This window comes from Sus scrofa, chromosome 8 (genome assembly GCF_000003025.6).
Source record: "Sus scrofa isolate TJ Tabasco breed Duroc chromosome 8, Sscrofa11.1, whole genome shotgun sequence".
NCBI lineage: Eukaryota > Metazoa > Chordata > Mammalia > Artiodactyla > Suidae > Sus > Sus scrofa.
The window spans coordinates 120,643,347-120,662,223 of record NC_010450.4 but is presented as its reverse complement, the minus strand read 5'-3'; the positions used below and the strand labels follow the sequence as shown (position 1 = coordinate 120,662,223).

Sequence of the window (18,877 nt, the reverse complement as noted above, 5' to 3'; positions counted from 1 at the left end):
GAGTATAGTTCCCTGTGCTATACAGTAAGTCCTGCTACCTATTTTATATGTAGTAGTGGGTATATGTTAATCCCAAACTCTTAATTTCTTTCTCTCCTGCCCTGTGCCCTCCTATCCCCTTTGGTAACCATAAGTTTGTTTTCTATGTCTGTGAATCTGTATCCATTTTGTAAATAAATTCATTTGTATCATTTTTTAAGATTCTACACGTAAGGAGTATCATATGATATTTATCTTTGTCTGACTGACTTCACTTAATGCAATAATCTCTGGTCCATCCATGTTGCTACAAACGACATTATTTCGTTCTTTTATATGGCTGAATAATATTCCATTGTCTAAATATACCACATTTTCTTTTTTTTTTTTTTTTTTTTTTTTTGTCTTTTCAGGGCCACACTTGTGGCATATGGAGGTTCCCAGGCTAGGGGTCTAATTGGAGCTACAGCTGGTGGCCTAAACCGCAGCCACAGCAATGCCAGATCCGAGGCAAGTCTTTGACCCACACCACAGCTCACAGCAATTCTGGATCCTTAACCCCCTGAGTGAGGCCAGTGATCGAACCTGCAACCTCATGGTTCCTAGTCAGATTCTTTTCCACTGTGCCAGGACGGGAACTCCTTAAATATACCACATTTTATTTATCCCTTCCTCTGTTGGTGGATATTTAGATTGCGCCCATGTCTTTGTTAGTATAAATAGTGCAGTAGTGAACATTGGGGTCATGCATCTTTTAGAATTAGTTTTCTCCAGATATATGCCCAAGAGTGGGATTGCAGGATCATACGGTAACTCTAGTTTTAATTTTTTAAGGAACCTCCATACCATTCTCCATAGTGGCTGCACTAATTTACATTCTCATCAGTAGTGTAGAAAGGTTCCCTTTTCTCCATTTGTAATTTGTGGAACTTTTAATGGTGGCCGTTCTGACTGGTGTGAAGTGAAACCTCATTATAGTTTTGATTTGCATTTCTCTAATAATTGGCAACATCAAGCTTTTCATATGCTTCTCGGCCATCTGTATGTCACATAGGTCTTTTGTAACTAAACATTTTAAAATCCCCATTCCCAAAGATGGTGATCATTGGAATTTCACTTCAGAATTTTAAAATACTCTATATCAAAGCATGACCACATCTAACATTTTTATAATCCTTTCACAAACACTTCTTTATTTGGTGCTTCAGACAGCTTCATGAAGAAAGGGTACTTCTCACTTGTCAGAGGAGGAAACAGAAGCTTAGCGTAGAATATCAAAAGTTAACAGTGCTGAGTGGCCATGGTAGCTCTTTCCATGATGCCAGGGTGACTGCCAGGAGGTGTCTCTCTGGGGTAGGTCACTGAGAAGCCAGCCCAGAATTCACCAAGCATCTGCCAGGTCACAGCTGCATCCCCACAGCCCCGGAGCCTGCACAACGGCTGCTCTTGATTTAGGTGTTGCTGCTTTCATTATGACTGTGAAAACTGTAACTGGCCTCATGTCCTGATATGAGTGGATCTGTTCTCATGAAAGAAATCGCATTGACAAAAGGGAGCACCCACAATGTACAAGGGCGGGACTGGGGCCCCTGGTAACTGCAAAAGCCATCTTTCATTGTGATGCCAGTGCTCCTGGGGTGAACTGGGTGCAGAAGGAGGAGGAGGCCGTTATTTTCTGGGGCCAAGATGGGAGCCCCTCTTTGGCCCTGCTCAGTGCCCTTTTCACTTTACAGCAGAGCGTTATCTGGGCCCAGGTTATCGGAAGCTGAGGTTCTATTTTTGCACTTGGTACATTGTGTGTACTCAAGCCTTATAGAAAGGTTTTTGCTTTGTTTCTAGGTTTATCAATATCATTATTAGTTTCAACTGCTAAAGAGGTATTTTTCTTTCCTTGTCATCTCTCTCTTACTCCCAATTTAAAAATCTATACTTTCTATGAGCTTTCCTTCACCTGGTCAAAGAAGCCTTCCCTGATCCCATATAAAATACCACCATCCCCTGATCCCACCCTTTTCACACTCTGTTCCTTTACTTTGCTCTGTTAGGGGTTTTGTAACAATTGCCTCACCTGACTTTTTTTTTTTTTTTCAAAATTTTTTTTGTTTCCCCTTCCCTGAAAGTAGATGCTTCATCTCCGTTGTCTGCTGTTGTACCCCCAGGGTCTAGATAAGTGGCTGTACTTAGTAGAGCCAAGTAAATATTTGTTGAGTGAATTACTGAACTGTTTACATCTCCCCCAGGGTCTGATACAGTCCCGGGCCTGCTGTATAAAAGATGCTAGTGAAGTAGAAAAGCAAGAAGCCATCATAGCAAGGGAGAGAAAGCCCTTCATTACTCCTTTCGTAGTCAGTTTCTGGTTTCTGATTGACTGACTGCTTGAGGGAAGGGAAAGCTAGCAAACGGGGAGATGTCAGAGTGTGGACTTGAAAGTGCTCAGCCCTCTGGATGACTCACCCAAGCCCCCAACGCATGGCCCCTTGGGGGAGCCCTTTTTCTGTCTCGACCCCCCTCCTCTGGACGGATGTGAAGGTAGTCACACATGAGCCTCAGCCTATTCGCTTTATATTCACTAAAGAAAAGGCTTCATTTCCTTTAGCTCTTAATTGGGTGGTAGAGGATGGTACAGAAGATGCTATGAGCTCTAATTTTTTAGGTCCACTGATTTCATAACAAGTTGTTCTGAAACCAGTAAGAAATAGGCCAGTGGAATAAATTCTCCTATCTTGGGCACATTTGCTTAGTTTTGTTTTCATGTCCTTTGTAAAGCCTACCTGGAAGCCCTCCAGTTAGTGCTTAAGATCTAGCAGGGTTCCACCCCCCACCTGCACCCCACCCCACAAGAAAGCATTTCTGAAGCATTCCATAGACGGGCTGGCTCTCCAGGCTCTGGGGCTCGCAGCAGGTTTGGTTCATGTGGCTCATGGCCCTGTTCAGTTAAATGACTGTATTCATTGCTAGTCCTGACTGAGCACTAGGAAGCCCGAAACCGTCTCGTCATGCCTTACATCTCCAGTGTCCAGCTTAAATGCCTGGCACATAGTTTGTATTGATAAATGTTGAGAAAATGAGTAAGCGAATCCATGAAAAAACAAGAGACTTTACAATGCAAACTATTGTCCAGTTGTTAGCATTTGGACCTTCTTTCTGGGAGTCTACTTGATGACATTTCTTTGTCTTCCCTCAGGCACTCTCATTGTTCTGAAGCATCCCTACCCAAGAAAAGTGGAAGAACCTTCCATTTATGAGTCCGTCCGAGTTCACACAGCAATGCAGACAGGAAGAACAGAGAACGACCTGGTGCCCACTGCACCTTCTGTAAGTGGCCCTCCATCTGCTCTCGGCTCTCGATGTCCTAAACTGATAATGTGTTTTTTAAAGTACATTTGTTCACCTAAAAATTCTCACTTGGGGTATAAAACCTGGAAAGGAACATAAAGTTCAAAGCCTATGACTCAGTTCATCTAGTCCAGGGAGAACTATAAAAAGTAACAATGCGACAGTGATAGGATTTTAAGGACTTTGAAAATGGTACTTAAATCCCATCCTTATTTAGCTGGACAAGTTGATGCTAGAATGGGCAAGAGATGTTTATACTCACACAGTTGGCTAAACTGTTATTCTACAAATTTATTTTTTTCTTTTTGGTCTTTTCTAGGGCCGTGCCCATGGCATGTGGAGGTTCCCAGGCTAGGGGTCTAATCAGAGCTGTTGCTTTGAGCCTACGCCAGAGCCACAGCAACGCAGGATCCGAGCCGCATCTGCGACCCACACCACAGCTCATGGCAATGCCAGATCCTTAACCCATTGAGCGAGGCCAGGGATCGAACCCTCAACCTCATGGTTCCTAGTTGGATTCGCTAACCACTGAGCCATGATGGGAACTCCTACAAATTTCTTCAATTAAGAAAAAAAAAAAATCTTCTTTTACACTTCAACTTTGTATGGAAAAGAAAGATTGCCCACCTTTACTCCAAGCTCTGGGGATGTTCTTCTCTCCTGGCCTTTTCTTCCCTCACTGAATGGAGGGCACAGACAGAAGATGTTGGGTTTCCGTGCACCTGGGCTTCCATTGTTCTCCTGAGAGTCCATTTCCATCTGTCTTGTGAGCCGTGACCCTGCAAAGACTCCTCTCTAGAAGCCTCTTCTCTTCATTATACCCGGGGCTCCTCTATTTTTTGTTCCTTTTCCTAGTTGGCTGCGTGCTGTGGTATCAGACATCTGGGTGTGTGCCCATGATAAAAAGGACTCAAATGTCTAGAACCAGTTCTAGAGAGCAGCTGTGATGCTTGAAGATGTCCTGCTACAAAGTACTTTAAAGTATGTGAGCTTGTGGTCTCTGTGGTACTTTTCTACCCTGCCACCGGAGACAGCTCTTCTTAAAAGCAGGGTTACCACACGATCTCCCTGCCTACCATCCTCTGGTGGTGTCCCCCGTGTTGTTGGCCCCGCTGGACCCCCCTCGCCTCTCTTGCCTTGCCTCATGCTCCTCCCACATTCACACTGTGAACCCCGCCCGGCTCAACCACGTGCTTGTCCTCCCCTCCTCGCATCTGAAATACTGCCTCATCCTTGGAGACTAGCATCGGGGATCAGCATCTTCCAGGAAGCCTTCCTACATGCGTCCTAGCTTCCTCTAAAATGCCCTTCCTCCCTGCTCACTTTTATCCTGGAGTCACCGAGCTAGAGGAAGGATGCTCACATGTGTCCGACATGTGTCAGGAGCCTGACACTTCCCCAGGACAGGAATCACAGCCTGTCTTCCTAGTTTGATAGCTTAGCCAGGTTTACAACACCTATTGTTACTATGCTACCTCTCCTCAAAAATAAAAATCCTGGAAATTGGTTGAGAAAGATATTTGAGCTTTGGTAGACCTAGACAGGGAAGTAAAAGACCACAGAACTAGAGAAATTTAGGAAAGCGAGACAATAAGTAGTTCCAAGTCAGAACAGACCAAAGAGTAAATGAAGGTCTACCCTAGAAGCAATCCTTTGTTTTCCAGTCAACCGTACCTTTCCTGAGCTTCCTCTTTACTGTCCTTACCCCACCACCCATCACTTCAGCATCATTTTTATTTGTTCTCTAGGTGTAACTTTGTTATCCTCTGTTACCTTCCCCTAAAGATTTCCAGTCAAGGTCAGTTAAACCATAGCCTACTATGTGTGTCCTTTATCAACAGTAAAATGCAGATAAGACCTAGTTTGTGAACTTGGTGTCAGCATGAGACACAGCGTACTTAGGTAGAAACAGACCTCTTGAGACCAAATTCTGCCTTACTGCTTACCTTCTTTGCTCACCCCAGGTATCCAGATGGATTCACCCAGCCAGGTGACCATACATAGAAGCTTCTGTATAATGGAGTTTTTAAAACAGTGATGACTGGATAATTGAAAATGTCTGCACTCACACTGGATAATGAGAGGTGCATGACATGTGTTGTGCATTGATATGTACAGAAAACTCTAAAGGTTTTCTACTGGATCCTGAAGAGTCTCACACTATTCCTCTTTAAGGAACAATTGATAACTGGACCAGCCAGCCGGGGAACCAGTCTGAGTCTGAGTAAATGCCCTTGATCCTTACTGAGTCCAAGAGTTCACAGCCTTAACTGGTTACCCCCAGTGCCCATAAGATACTGCGCCTCTGCTCCAACCTGAGAGCTCTGAGGGCTTCTGGATGTCTGCCTTCTCTTTTGAGGATGCAGTTCTTGCACAAGCCCTGCAGAGGAGGAAGAGGATTAAGTCGTATTTACAGGAAAAAGAACTTCTTACTTGAAGTGAAAATGAAAATAGGTGTCCTACTGCCCAGAAGTGTAGATGCTTCTGTAAATCTGTTGACCATCCTTTGGCAACTGCATTTGGGGAAATTACTAGTTACATATTTTATATACAATACAGCCTTGGGCTCCTGAGATAAGATGAAATTTAATGCATTCATTTATTTAACAAACTTAAAAAAAAAAAAAACTGCCTGTAACACACCCAGACTGTTTTAAGCACTGGCAGGCTGGGAATAAATTAGGCAAAGTCTGGCCTCATTGAGCTCACACTGTAGTAGGAGGATCACAGACAGTAATCCATGGGATAGTATGAACCCAGACGGTAATATGTCATTAAGGATCTGGTGTTGTCACTGCTATAGTCTGGGTTGATGCAGTGGATGGGTTCAGTCCCTGGCCTGGGAACCACTGTATGCCGTGGGTGCAGTCAAAACAAAAAAAAATAAATAAATACGTGGGTGCAGTCAAAACATAAAAATAAATAAAAAGGGGTCGAAAAGAGAATTATATGATAAAAGAAATGTTGAAAATGCTATTTCTAATGTTGCTTCTTAAAAATTCACAAAGTCTATAAGCGTAATACAGACCCTGGGAAGTATGGAAATCCCTCTTTGCTTAGTCCAGAGTTTCCCAATGTGTTGAGCCCGTGTCAGTGTGTGTGCACAATTGTGTGCATAATACCCAGCAACAACCCAAGCAGCTAGTGTGCACAGATGCACTTTGCCCAGCACCAGCTTTTATAAGTGGTACGTTGTGGCTGAGGGTGTGCAAACTGCTAACTCCAGCTAGAAAAGAGTCTACCCATTGTTGCCTGTTGCTCCAGAATCAGGCCAGATGATCTGGTCTGCAAACAGCCTCTCACAACCCCAGGAGGATTTTCAAGTGCCCAGATGAAGCATGAGAGGCAATTGTTGAATGATCACAGGCAAACGTGTTTCCTTTTAAAATGGGACAGAAATAGAAAGACAAAAAAATCACATGGTGATGGTTCTGGGCTTCATGTGGGTGTTTCTTTCTCTTCCAGCTGGGCACCAAGGAAGGTTACCTCACCAAACAGGGGGGCCTGGTCAAGGTAAGGAAGCATGTTCGCTGCGCCTGCCCCAAAGAGAATGCCACCTGTGGGCTCAGTCCTCATTTTGACTTTTTAAAAAGCCCAGCTGCCTACTCATTTTTTAAAAAATTTGTTGGAGTGTAGTTGACTTACAATATTGTCTTGGTTTCAGGTGTACAGCAAAGTGATTCAGTCATACATGTGCAGAATCGTTTTCAGATTCTTTTCCAATACAGGTTATTACAGAATATTGAGTAGATTACCCTGTGCTATACAGCAGGTCCTTGTTACTTATTAGTTTGTAAATCCCAACCTCCTAATTTCCCCCCACCCCATTTCTCCTTTGGTAACTATACCTTTGATTTCTAAATCCATGAGTCTGTTTCTCTTTTGTAAATAAGTTAATTTGTATCCTTTTTTAGATTGCACATATAAGTGATGTCATGTATTTGTCTGCCTGACTTACTTCATTTAGAATGATAATCTCTAGGTCCATCCAAGTTGCTGCAAATCTGTCCAAGCATGTTGATCCATTCATAATATTTACCCGTTTTAATAGTTCATCCTCATGGCTAATGCTAGTAAAAATTCTGGAAAAATCACTCGACTACACTTCAGCAGAGCCAAATGTATGGGAGTAGCCTACAGTTAATACCCAAGAAAACAAACAATCCTTTTAATGGAATGATTGAAGGTGAAAGTACCACGTTAACTCCAGCACATTTCTTTGCTTTTTCAGATTTTTTAACAAAGAAGAAGTTGAAATTGTATGAAATGTTTACCTAAAAGTAGGCCCCAACCCCATCACTGGCACTAGTATAACTGTATTTTAAAATTCCAAAGAAACGAGAATTTAGGACTTTACTAGTTGAGGGTATCCAGCTGTTCTCCATTTATGTGATTGTACCTTTAAAATTATTATAGTTCCTTTTTACAGGCCAAGAAGACGTTCACAGAATATGTCCGTTCTTCCCCATTTTAAGAGTCAGGGCACTTAAACGCTCAAGGGTACTTGCCTGCTTGAATTTAACCTAAATAGTTAGTTATTCATGTCCCTAGCAGACTGGATGTTCCCTAAGGAGAAGTGTTTATATTTCTAGCATTATTTTTAAATCCTATTATTTCTTTTAACTGGGAACATTGCCACCTAGGATCAGATTAGTGTTTTGTTAGTACATAAAGAGAGAGTGGGAAACAACACTTTCCATCAATGCCATGGAGTTCTTAGGCAAGGTGTAGAATAGCGTTCGCTCTGAGATTCCTAAACCTCAAGTTGCTTATTTGTGAAACAAGAATATTTGGCATTGGAATTCCTGCTGTGGCACGACAGGATTGGCAGCCTCTCTGGATTACTGGGACTCAGGTTTGATCCCCTGCTGGACACAGTGGGTTAAGGATCTGGCGTTGCTACATCTACGGCATAGGTCACAACTGTGGCTTGGATCTGATCCCTGGCCTGGGAACTCCATATGCCATGGGATGGCAAGAGAGAGAGAGAGAAAGAGAGAGAGAGAGACAGACGGAGGGAAGGAGGGAGGCCAAAAAAAGGATATTTGGCATTGTATAAGGATTGGCTATAATGTGTATAAACCTGCAAGGATAGTATGTAGCCTGCAGTAGTCACTCAAAAATGGTATTTGTTCTTATTGTAGAGTTTCATTGATACTAAGTTTTATTAAGATGGAATTTTAGTGGTGTGTTATAAATTACCTTGAATATTTATAATAGGTTATTTCTTATACTTGTTTACAGTCATTTTAATTTTTGAAACTTTTTAAGTTGAATTTTGAAAATTTTTCTCTCAGGAGTATTGCTTCAAGAATAGTTCATAGTATCTTATCTTTTAGATACTTTTAAAACAAAAGGAAATTATCTAATTCAAATATTGTAGCTCTGTATTCAAAACCTACATGTTTAAATTTTTTCTTTTTCTCAGACCTGGAAAACAAGATGGTTCACTTTGCAGAGGAATGAACTGAAATACTTCAAAGACCAGATGGTGAGAAACATAATATATTTTACCTTTAAAAATGAGTTCTCTGGGGTTCCCATCGTGGCGCAGCAGAAACAAACCCAACTAGGAACCATGAGGTTTCAGGTTCGATCCTTGGCCTCGTTCAGTGGCGTTGCCAATCTGACATTGCTGTGGCTGTCATGTAGGCCAGCAGCTGTAGCTCCGATTGGACCCCTAGGCTGGGAACCTCCATACGCTGAGAGTGCAGCCCTAAAAAGCAAAAAAAAAAAAAAAAAAAAAAAAAAAAAGTTCTCCGGAGTTGCCTTTGTGGTGCAGCAGAAACTAATCCAAGCTAGCATCGCGGATGTGGGTTCCATCCCTGGCCCTTGTTAAGAATCGGGTTCTGCCATGAGCTGTGGCATAGGTTGCAGACACAGCTCAGATCTTACATTGCTGCAGCTATGGCATAGGCTGGCAGCTGCAGCTCCAATTCTACCCCTAGCCTGGGAATTTCCATATGCTGTGAGTGTGGCCCTAAAAATGGTCTTACTAGGGCTGCACCTGTGGCATATAGAGGTTCCCAGGCTAGGGGTTGAATCAGAGTTGTTGCTGCTGGTCTATGCTGGAGCCACAGCAACGCCAGATCTGAGCTGTGTCTGCCACCTACTCCTCAGCCCACGGCAACGCCAGATCCTTAACCCACTGAATGAGGCCAGGGATCGAACCGGAAACCTCATGGTTCCTAGTCAGATTCATTTCTGCTGTGCCATGATGGGAACTCCTCCCAAAAATAAAATTTTTTAAAAAATGAGTTCCCTAGATGAAAGGAATGTCCGCCTTTAAAATCCCTGAAGTTTCCCTTATGAGCACCTGAAACGCCCTGTAAATAACTGGAGATAAGAGTTCTAGATGCTTGATACGAGCTGGAGACGGGCTGAGTATCCCAGACATGGCCTTGTCTGGCTGGCGGGCAAACTGTAGCTTCCGAGGGCACATGGTTCCTGCTTTTAGGGCAGTGGCATGATTTTCTTGCCACAATGAATTAACTCTCTCCTGCAGTAGTGCCCTCTATTGAAAATATGTCCATTTCTCATGTCTATTTCATTCAGCAAATTTAAAATTATTTCATTTCTTTTCATTTTTCCCACACAATTTTTCTGAGAAGAGGATGTTTAAAAACATAGGAAGAAAAATAAGACTCTCTTTCAAGTGTTAAAAACCTGGCTCCACCAAATTTAAATTAACAAAGAAAATCTCTTCCTACTGTCCAGCTTCATGGGAAGCCAATCCCCAAACAAGTGTGTTCTTTCCCTTAGGAAGGTGTTTTGTTATCAGGCGCTGCCATGGAAGTAAAGTTGACAGTCACTCATACTGGAAGACTTGTTAGGGGAATTTGTGAAATTTGTATGTGTCTTTAATGATGACACAGTTTGTCCTTTTTTTTTTTCCCTTAAGTCACCAGAACCAATTCGGATCCTAAACTTAACAGAATGTTCAGCTGTACAATTTGATTATTCACAAGAAAGAGTAAATTGCTTTTGGTAAGTTGTTTTATAAATGTTTTTAGAACTTTTTGCCAGACACTTATTTTCACTGAAGAATAAAAAGCTGTATGTCTTAATGTGTACACATGGTTTGATCTGAGGCATGTGGTTAACCGTCACACAGGACATATATGTTTGGAGTGCTTTCAGTCCACTGTGACATAAAAACTCATTTAAAGTAGTTTAAATGGAGCGCTCATTGTGGCTCAGTGGAAACAAACACGACTAGTATCCATGAGCTTGCAGGTTCGATCCCTGGCATTCCTCAGTAGGTTAAGGATCTGGTGTATGTGGGTTGCAGACGTAGCTCAGATCCCAGGTTGCTGTGACTGGTGTAGGCCGGCAGCTGCAGCTGATTCAACCCCTAGCCGGGGAACTCCCATACGCTGCAGGTGCGGCCCTAAAAATAAATAAAGTGGTCTAAACAAATAGGCAGGTCTGCTGGGTGTAATTGTTTAGGTTATACATGACACAAATGTGATGCCTGTAACAGGGTGCCATTTACCTCTTAGCTTTTATTCCTTTGGGGTATTTTACTTAATTTTCATTATAACTTTGTTGACTCCAACAATGAGTGATTTGTATGATGATGACAATTCTGGCAGATGTCACAAAGGTGTTTTTTAATTTTTATTTTTTGGTCTTTTTATCTTTTTAGGGCTGCACCCTCGGCATATAATGATTCCCAGGCTAAGGATCGAATCAGAGGTGCAGCTACCCGACTATGCCACAGCCACAGCCACACGGGATGCAAGCCACGTCTGCAACCTACACCACAGCTCATGGAAACACTGGATCTGTAACCCACTGAGCAAGGCGAGGGATCAAGCCCGCATCCTCATGGACACTAGTCGGGTTTGTTTACCCCTGAGCCATGACGGAAACTCCTCCAGTGTTTTGTTTTAGCATAATCACTGTATCATGACAATTTTCTAACTGAGAGAAGTGTATCTTGAAAAAGGAGTGTCTTATTTCCTACCAACTTTTATTATTGTTTTTGGCCGTGCCCACAGCATGCAGAAGTTCGTAGGCCAGGGATCGAACCTGAGCCACAGCAGTGACCATGCCAGATCCTTAACTGTTAGGTCACCAGAGAACCCCATAATTTTTATCTTAAAGTTGAATTTTCAAACATACAGAAGTTAAAAGACATAAATACACCTATATCCTTTATCTAGATGCATCATTCATTCATGCTTTGCCATATTTGCTTTATCTCTATTTCACTTGAAATTAAGTTCCAGGGAGTTCTCTTTGTGGCTCAGTGGGTGACAGTCCTGACTAGGATCCATGAGGAAGTGGGTTCAATCCCTGGCCTAAGTGGGTTAGGGATCCGGCGTTGCCATGAGCTGTAGTGTAGGTCATATAGGTGGCTTGGATCCTGCATTGCTGTGGCTGTGGCTGTGGTGTAGGCCAGCAGCTATAGCACCAATGCAGCTCCTAGCCTGGGAACTTCCATTTGCTGTGAGTGCAGCCCTAAAAGGCAAAAAAAAAAAAAAAAAAAGAAAAAAAAAAAAAAGTTAGTTCCAGACATCGTGGAACTTAAATATGCATCTCCTAAGAATAAAAATATCACCTATAGAATTTCAATACTGTTGTCATACCTAAGAAAATTAACATTACCAATTATTCATGATTGTATATTATCAACTAAAAATGGACATCTTTTAAAAATTCACACTAAGGTACCATATGAACTAGCAGGGGTTTTTATTTCTTATAAAATAAGCAATTGGGAGGCAGGCAGCCCCCTTGCCAAGGTCAGTTCCAATGTCTCTAACAGTTCTCTTGGCCTTTTCCTCGTGCTTTCTACCTCAGGGTCCAAGATGGCTACTTTAACTTTAGGCCTCACATGAGTCCTGAAGAAAGATGCAGGGATGGTATCAGTCATGTCTGCCCTTTTTATCAGGAAGGCAGACATTTCTCCAGAAACTCTTATCACCTTTTTCCCAGTATCTCATTGGACAAAGCTGGGTTCCATGGCCATCACCAACAGTAAAGGAAGCTAGAAAGGGGCACTAGTATGATCATAATTGGTTCCAACTAATTAGAACTCATCCCCTGGGGTTCTGTTAACAAGAAGAAAGGAGAAGGAAAACTTATCTGTATTAGCAGGCAGTTAATAGTCACTCACAGGAAGTACCAAGCAATGACAATTCCAGCCATCAATTTTGCATGATGTGTGCACGGTATCACTCCCCATTCAACCCTCCCATCTATACCCACTGCCAACCAGACCTCACATCAAGGTTCACCTTCTATACACAGCAGCTTACCTCTTGTCTATTCGGTAATTACTGGAATAAACAAGGTATGCTGCTTTGGTTTTAGGGTGTAGAAACCCTTCTGATTTCAGTTCAAGGGTTTTTTTTTTTTGTTGTTTTTTTTTTTTTTTGTCCCCACAAATAGGACAAAAATATTTTTAGTGTTTTGCATCTCAACTGTAAGGACAGGAAGTACAGGCAAGATGTAAGTGAGGGCTGATGATTAATCAGATAATTTTGACTCTGTAGCCAAGGAGACAGTGAAGTGAGGGGTTAACCATAGCCTGAAAACAGACTTTCATGCTAGGGGGCAAGTTCGTCTTGCCTCCAGCAGAGATGAACATGGCCGGAAGGGAGCAGAATGAATAGTTGAAGAGATTTATTATCTCTTTTTTTCTGTCCTGAAAAGTTAAAACTGCCTTCATCCACAGAGGGCAGTGTCCTCACTGAGGCAAGCTAACACAAACGAACTCCTTCAGCAAACTCTCGGATCTGTCGTGCTAGTTCTTTGGATTACAGCACAAGTTCTGAGTCATTTGGTCTATCAGCTGAATCAACACATAAGTGTATTCCGTCTAAGACATGAGCAATAAAAGGATCTGGGGTATCCCAGACTTGTTTTATTTCTTTGGACCCTCTTTAAAAATGTAAATATGTCCTATAATATTAACATGAATCTACAACTTCCTCATTGTTTCAGTTTCCTGGCAGGACGTGCTCCCAACTCTTCGGTTCTTACTCAGGTCCTTTGTCAATTCTTTTCCCCCTGGGAATAATCTATTTGGTGCTTAACTATGAGATGTTCAACCAGCCATCCAGAGTATCTGACGTTCTTTCTTTTGTCTTATCAGCCTAGTGTTTCCATTCAGGACATTTTATCTCTGTGCAAAGACAGGAGTAGAAGCTGATGAGTGGATCAAGATCCTACGCTGGAAGCTGGTGAGCTACGTGGATCTCTGGGTGCCTGGTACTAGGAAGTACCATGTTGATGATTTCAAACACTGCTATTGAAAGAGTCAGACAAGCCCCAAGAACCAATGGGAGGTCTACTTGCAGGCTTGTGGAAGAGTCTGTTCATTCTTCTGGGACAAGGAAAGGATGGAGAGGGGAAGATAGGAGTTAAAAAAAAAAAAAATCTGCTCTGGGGTCTCAGCCCAGAGCCTAGCCTCACACCCTCGTGTCTATCAGCCTTCCTCTAAGTGTGTGGGCTGGTCCAGGTTTGCCTGGAGGAGGACATGTGGGACCAGAGAGTCAAGACAGAGGAAAACTTCCTGCTGAATAGCATTGAGAACTATGTCTAGATAGTCATGTTGCAACAGAAGAAAGAGTGGGGGAAAAACTGTAATTGCAATGTATACATGTAAGGATAACCTGACCCCCTTGCTGTACAGTGGGAAAATTAAAAAAAAAAAAAAAAGACAGAGGAAAACTGACATAATTCTATAGTAGAAAATTTTAACTTGTCAGAGAAGGAAGCATGCCAGAAAAACTTAGCTTAGTGTCCAGTGGAAGCGTTACTTTGTGAAAATCAAGGATAAAGGTGTTTTTATTTTTTTATTTATTTTTTTCTTTTTAGGGCTGCACCCATGGCATATGGAGGTTCCCAGGCTAGGCGTCTGATCAGAGCTACAGCTGCCAGCCTGTGCCACAGCCACAGTAATGCCAGATCTGAGCCACATCTGCGACCTACACCACAGCTCATGGCAGCACTGGATCCTTAACCCACTGAGTGAGGCCAGGGATCGAACCCACAACCTTATGGTTCCTAGTTGGATTCGTTTCTGCTGTGCCACAACAGGAACTCCTATTTTATTTACTTTCTATGTACCTCCCAGGAGGAAGACAAAGTGCTTATAGGAATTTACTAATCTCATACATTTTTTGGGGGGTATGTGTTTGTAGGTTAGTGAGTTATTAGTCAAGAACTTGTCCTTAAATCTTTCCAAAATTTCCTATAAATACCATTTTGAAATCCTTGATGTTTTCAGCTATAAACAGTTGTTCCTAACTTTTTAATGAAATTATCTGTTACATACAACCTTATTGAGTATTATTTTCTAAATACTGGTATTTTTGCTTTTGGTTCTTTTAGTTTGAGATCCAAATAAATACTCCACTCATTTTGAAATAGTTCAAATGTATTTGATATCCATTGGGGAAATATTTTGCCATATGAAGCCTTTGCTCAAATATGAATCATATTTTATTCCTTCTATTTTGTCATTATGCAAATTACACAAATTATGCATATAATCATTATAGAAAAGTTAAAGTAAAAATATTTCAAATTTACGTCTTTTCAGACTTCTTCTGCAAATAAACATTAAAAACAAAATTTATTTTCCAAAGTTCTTTACCTGCTCATTCTACTTAACAATATTATGAACATCTTTTCATGTGAGTAAATTTAGATCTATATCTTCGTTTTGATTCATTAAGCAATATTGCATTTTATGGATCACTAAAAGCATTAGGTCATTTCTAATTTTGTACACATTTCAACCAACCACTTGACAGTATTTCTCCTGGGAAAAATACAAAAAAAAACCCAGAATAAAACCTGGGGGAAGAGGAGACAGGATAATTTATAGTTGCATGGTTTTCTTAGTGGTTGGCATTTCCTATTTAATATTTGTTAAAAAGCCAAAGTTATCTTAAAGCTGCTCAATCACAGATACGTATGGGTGTGCTCTCTTACAGTCTCAAATAAGAAAACAGCTTGACCAAGGGGACAGCACAGTCCGATCTCGGTCGTTCATCTTTAAATAGACCTTCTCCAGGAGGGATGACCTGACCCAGGAGCAAGGTGGAACGTTCCCAATGCCGATGCACCGCAGGCTTCAGATGAAAGCTGACTGAGGACTTTTCTGTAGAAACAAATCAAGCAGAGGCAGATTTGGTCCTTTCTGGACACACCATTTTGGTGACTCACAGAAAACTGCTGCCCTTCACGATCCCACCATCTCCTGAGAATACTGAGCATCTTCGTTCTGATGGAGACAGATGAACCATCGTACCCAGGTGTGCTGGCACGTAGAACATGCAGTGGGAGGTGAAGGGCTCTTGTTTTCCCACACTGAGGTCCCCAGGCTGGCTGATGTTGGTTGCCTAGAGTCCCCTCTGCATCATGGTCAGCTCGTCACCCTCCAGGTTGTGCTGTTAACCAGGAAGGAGTCAGCTATACATGTACCCTGAGGCTTAGACAGCTTCCCCAGAAAGCGTTTTGAGATAGCACACATCCGAGACTGGGGGAGAAGTGTTTTTGCCTTTTTTTCCCTTTATACAAAAAGAAAAAAAAGTTTCCAAAATTAAATTGGAAAATATTTGCAGTATTTATTTTCTCATTGTAAAAGGCTCAGCTATCTCCTGGCTCTTTCCTTCCCCTCTAATGACAAATCTATGAGAATTAAATGTCCTCTGGGCAATTAGGCAGGATGGTAAAGATAAAGGAAGGTACAATCTAAAAAAGCCTCTTTATGGGTCACTCTGGGGGAAATGTTTTAAAGACTGAGAAAATAGAAATTGAGGAAGGGTGATAAAATAAAGGTAACTGGTACTTTAACGTCAACAATAATAGAGCACATGTAAGCACTAAGTATCTGCATTCAGCATTTTTCAGACTGAGACTTCTCGGGGAAAGTGTGTTCTAACAATTCCTTCACCTGAGAAGGCAGTAGGTCTCGGCCCAAGAGAAGCAAGATGCACCTTGCGCTGCACGGAGCACCCCACACCTTACTCCAGAGCAGCTTCAGTTGCCAGTTGAGGCAGCAACACTAAGTCCACATGCAAAGTATAATCAAGTATTTGTCACACAGCATTTTCAAGCTAGAATAAGGGGACTACAGTAGCAGGATGAGATACTGGTATCCAGAGTGATTGGTTTCTAATCTCTTCTATTATCTTCATTGATACTGCTTTTTAAAATTTTTAATTTTGTTTTGCTTTTTAGGGCCGCATTTTTGGCATATGGAAGTTCCTAGGCTAGGGGTTGAATTGGAGATGCAGCTGCCAGCCTATACCACAGCTTACTGGCAACACCAGATCCTTAACCCATTGCAAGCAAGGCCGGGGATTGAACCTGCATCCTCATGGATACTAGTCAGGTTCTTAACCTGCTGAACCACAGTGGGTCCTCCCATACTGCTTTTAGATTGAAGTTTAAAGAGACATCAAAGTAGAGGAAGAACTCAGATGTCAGGGCACAGCTATGATTACGACACTTTCTTGCAATCCAGAGGCTCTCTTCTTACGTCTCTTTTATTATTTAAACATCAGGGACTCAGAAATTAAATCTTGTTAAGCTTCAACCAGGTTTTCCAGTATATTGTTATATCTGTATCCTGTGGGATAAAGCAAATGTCTGTTCAAATGTATTTGTCAAGTTTGCCAAGTGAGGATTTAGACAAAAGTCTTCACCGAGATGTACAGGTTTGTTTTTTTCTTCTTAGATCCAAGGGTATTTGTGCAGGTAACATTGTTTTTACTTTTTGTAAAATATGTTTATTTATAGTCTTTGGTTATGTTTATTAAAAAGCATGATTTTGCTGTGCCTGAAGTATTTTGCTATTAAAATTTATTTTTAATATCTGTTAAACAGTGCCAGTGTGCCACTGGCAGACCAGAGTGGAGTGGTTTGGGAGAAGAGCTGTCTAGGTCAAGCTCGGTCCCTAACAGTGTGTGCTTAGCACAAAGCAAGTACCTCAAGACACGGTTTTTCTCAGAATTCTCCCCGGGAACATCTTGCCACACAGCACGATTCCCTCCGGACCAGGAGAGTCCCCCCGTGGCAGGGAGGGCTATGACTGCCCGTTCCAGAGCCCTTCCCTCCCTGGCCAGGGGCCCTTCTGGAGGGTGGGCTCTGGTCCTTACCTCTTCGTCACACTGCACGCAGGTCAGGGAGTGTGGCTGAGTCCCCGTTCCAGGCAGACAGCAAGAGAATCATGACAGGGTGAGTATCCTCCCTCCTCTGCCCCTTGAGGTCAGCTGCAGCCCACTGCCTTCTGCCAAGCTCTTCATGGATTCAGGCCGAGTAGGCATGACATGAGCAGTTTTTTACATTATCTGTGGAAAAGGGCTAGATTCGTCTGCTCTTTATTTTTTTGGTCTTTTTGGTCTTTTTCAGGGCCGCACTTGCAGCATAAGGCGGTTCTCAGGCAAGGGGTCCAATCGGATCTGTGGCTGCCGGCCTATGCCAGGGCCACAGCAATCCAGGATCCAAGCCGTGTCTGCACCCTACACCACAGCTCATGGCAACGCCGGATCCTTGACCCACTGAGCGAGGCCAGGGATCGAACCCGTCCTCACAGATGCTAGTCAAGTTCGTTAACCACGGAGCCACGACGGTAACTTCTGTCTGCTCTTTTTTTAGACCCTTAACTCTCACAATTTCTGTAACTCACCGTGTCATGTACTAACTGAACAGCCCAGCCTGTGGACGTTTCAGGTAGCTCCGGCTGGTGGACTAGTAGCTAAAATAAACTAATTCTTGAGAAAGCGTTCATTCGAAGAGAGGGTTTATTGGTTGGACTCTGGACATCTCTTACAGGGGGATGTTCCTGTCTGCTACTCAGACCCTCAGCCAAACCTCAAGAACCTGTTTTGCCAGGATCTCAAGGGGAGGGACGTAGAGATTGTAAATTGTGTCACATTTATAGCTGTGAAGATGACACCCACAGCCTTCGGCAGCCTCTAGGCAACTGTTCTCTGTCAGCAGAAGCAGCAATGGTTGGGGTTTGAGGGGCACAGCTTATCCGAGGGAGCAGGGACAAGAGCAAATGAAATTGGCAGATGCTGTGTACCGTCCGCAAAACTTGGTTTGAGGAGGATATGTGTAAAGGGTTCTATTGGGATGCCTAGAAATATCTAGAGGACATTAGAGAAGCAATGGGTTTTCCACAGAAGCAAGGATGGAACCAAAGAAGTGGGTCCAGGGGATTCCCGAACCTGTGCTTATCTCCCCAGTTCCAGGAGGCATCATTCGTGTGGACATACTCAGCAACTGATAAAATTCCCACCATGGCTTCCCTACCCGTGTGGAGTGAGAGCTATTATGGTAGGAAAAGGACAAGCCTAAGCCACTGGTACTGCCTCTACTTAGGAAGATAGTAAACTTAGAGCAATAGTTCTGGAGAGATTTCAGAGATGAGAGCCACCACCAAGGACTTAGAAGATGCACAACTGGTGACTCTCATCATATCCAAATTCAGCCCACCTATCTGGCCTGTGCAGAAAAGAAATGGATCTTGAAGAATGACAGGGATTATCACAAGTTTAACCAGGTGGTGATGCCAACTGCAGCCACCGTTCCA

General features: G+C 42.6%; 1 protein-coding gene across 1 annotated transcript in view; it reads left to right on the top strand.

Moving 5' to 3' along the window:
• DAPP1 (dual adaptor of phosphotyrosine and 3-phosphoinositides 1) overlaps positions 1-17,124 on the top strand; it is a 56,354-nt gene extending 39,230 nt beyond the window's left edge. Inside the window, exons 4-9 of the mRNA XM_013979010.2 lie at positions 3,164-3,294; positions 6,781-6,828; positions 8,744-8,806; positions 10,217-10,302; positions 13,421-13,508; positions 15,270-17,124. Of these exons, the coding sequence (XP_013834464.2) occupies positions 3,164-3,294; positions 6,781-6,828; positions 8,744-8,806; positions 10,217-10,302; positions 13,421-13,508; positions 15,270-15,338 (485 nt within the window). The 3' untranslated portion in view covers positions 15,339-17,124. The remainder of the gene's footprint in view (positions 1-3,163; positions 3,295-6,780; positions 6,829-8,743; positions 8,807-10,216; positions 10,303-13,420; positions 13,509-15,269) is intronic.